Consider the following 2568-nt stretch of genomic DNA (forward strand, 5'->3'; position numbering starts at 1 on the left):
TCTTAGTTGGATTTTATTTTGTGTTTTTAGCTTCATTTTATCCAAAATATTTGAAGAAAAATTCCTTACCTTGGAAAGAAAGTGAACTTGTTCTGGCTGTCCTCCTTATGTTACTAATTTGGACAGATAAACAAGACAAGTTCTGGCTACTGATCTTAATGACGGCGATAAGAATTCATCATAGACTTAAATACTTCCTACGTTTCCCATTTCTATTCCCAAGATTTTGTTATTTTACTTGGAGGGAGATGGCACGTGACCACATCTTCCCGAATGTGCAATGCTATTGATGTGCTTTCTTTCAAATATTGAGGCTCCCGGCCTTTCACTGCGTTTTAGTGTTTGTTTGAAGAGGCTTTGCATTTCCACTCTTGCTTAGCTCGGATTCTATTCTTCTCTTTTAAAGTCACTCACTGTACCTTCAGATGTTATTTTTTTAGTAAATTATAAAATATTTCTTCCCATTTTATCGTTGCAATAGTTCCTGGGTTTTTCTCGGTATTATGGTGCACCTACAATGCAGAAGTAGGGGCAATATCGCATTTATGTCCTTCCACATGTAGGAATGGAGGCACGCTTAATTTGTAAAAAAAAAAAAAAAAAAAGAAAGAAAGAAATACTGCATATCCGTTTGTTTGAAAATAGTTTGGACTATCTAAGGCACTGGCAGCCAGTCTGAGGACATCACTCCTGCGTGTAGAGCTTCAGTATCATTTTCCTTATTTGTGTAAGAATTAAGTGAAGATAAGTGTTGCATAGATGAGCTTCCAGTAAGTAGATGCTAACTTTTTATGTGTAAGTTTTAATAGTACCTTTGGAACAAAACCCATTTTCTTTTCTAGGAATGAAATCCTAGTAAAGCTGTCCTGAGAATTTTCCATTGGATGTGAAACTATTCAGTATTATATTGGTCCAGGAATATTTAATTGGCAGACCTGAATAATAGATTTCTGGTTGTCCTAAGGCAGGCTAAACCAGATTCTGTGGCGACTAGATTGTTTCTCAGTGATACTACAGCCATCCTTTATGGTAACAGTATTTGCAACAAATTCTCCTCATCTCTTCAACCTATGCCTTTGTATATCCTTGAGAGTTAACGTAGCAACTAAGTGGGAAAAACACAAACTCTTGCATTCTTACAGGGTCAATGTGTGTCCAGTGTCTCTCCTCCCCAAATTTGATGTCATAGTAACGTTAAATAAAATATGAAATTGTACAGCAGGTACTCGTCCAAGGTGCAATCACAAAGTAATGACTTTATTAATCTTGTTTATCTTCTCTTTATTACTTTCTCTGAATTTTTAAAATGCATTAATTAAATTTACATTAGACTAAGAAATATGAGGAATTTTTATGAAAAATTTTTAATACAGATTTTGATTTGGGTGTGCATATACATATATATGTATCCCTGTTATTAGTAATATAATTCCAAGGTGGTATGACCTTTCTTATAACCAAAATATATTTTATTCTTCCCCAGAAATCAAAAATCTCCACATATGACAAAATGTGGGCCTTTATGAGTAGCAGGAGGCAGTCGGTGCTGGTCAAAAGTAATGAAGAAGGAATCCAGAGAGTTCTCACCTCTGATTATGCTTTCCTAATGGAGTCAACAACCATCGAGTTTGTTACACAGCGGAACTGTAACCTGACACAGATTGGCGGCCTCATAGACTCCAAAGGTTATGGCGTCGGCACTCCCATGGGTAGGTTAGATGGCAGCCACTTGTTCTCTGTTCATTAATCTGAGTTACTACGGGAAAGGGAAAGAACAGTGCTTCTGCATATGCCATTAGGAATTTTGTTTTTATGAATACATCCTGCTACCTTCTGTTACTGTATCAATGCAGGCTAACGATGTGGATATGTGCTCCTGAGTGATGGGTGGTCGATATTTTTCCTGCATCAGCATTGATAACCCCACAACATCCCCGTAAAGAAGCTTCTCTTCTAAATCTTACATTAAATAAAAATGTTTTATGAGTACACTAAAGTTCTTATAACAATGTACCTTTTATTTTTTCATTTTTGGTATATGTGTTTTTTTGGGTTTTTTTATTAAATGATAGCTATACATTAATGCAATCATGGGGCACAGGGTAGTGTTTTCATATACAATTTGAAATATTTGCATCAAACTGGTTAACATAGCCTTCATGTCATTTAACTTAAAATGTGAGCCACAGTTGCTTCCAGTAACTATTAGCTTAATTGTTTCATTAAAGGCAGGTGCAAATAGCAGACTATTTGTCAATGGCATGTCTAGAATACTTACCATCCAGCGTTTATTATCTTTAATTTTCCTTTTCTTCCATTTGACAAAATTGTTTTCAGTCAAAATAATAAAATGAAATAAGGATAATAATTTCCAGGAAAAAATGTGAAAATTTTGGTTATACATATGTGCAAATGGAAAAATATGTATCTATTTGTGATACGAGCTGTTACAGTATCTGTGAGTCACCAGGAGAGTTTTGAGACTGTGTTATGTTCCATTATTTCATTTCCCAGAAACACAGTGGACACTGTCCTTTCTGATTTAGGCCCGCAAGTTTTAACTTCCTT

The 2568-nt window shown here is 35.3% G+C and overlaps 1 protein-coding gene across 2 annotated transcripts in view; it reads left to right on the forward strand.

The window, feature by feature from the left end:
• The window catches only part of GRIK2 (glutamate ionotropic receptor kainate type subunit 2), a 656554-nt gene that overhangs the window by 622889 nt on the left and 31097 nt on the right, over window positions 1-2568 (forward strand). The window contains exon 12 of one of the 2 annotated variants that reach the window (XM_023508414.1): window positions 1541-1709. In XM_023508414.1, coding sequence (XP_023364182.1) covers window positions 1541-1709 — 169 coding nt within the window. Of the gene's footprint in view, window positions 1-1483; window positions 1710-2568 lie in introns of both variants that reach the window. The other variant, XM_003802378.2, reaches the window with a different exon arrangement.

This window comes from Otolemur garnettii, unplaced genomic scaffold (assembly GCF_000181295.1).
Source record: "Otolemur garnettii isolate 467f Iridium unplaced genomic scaffold, OtoGar3 scaffold00246, whole genome shotgun sequence".
NCBI classification, from domain to species: Eukaryota; Metazoa; Chordata; class Mammalia; order Primates; family Galagidae; genus Otolemur; species Otolemur garnettii.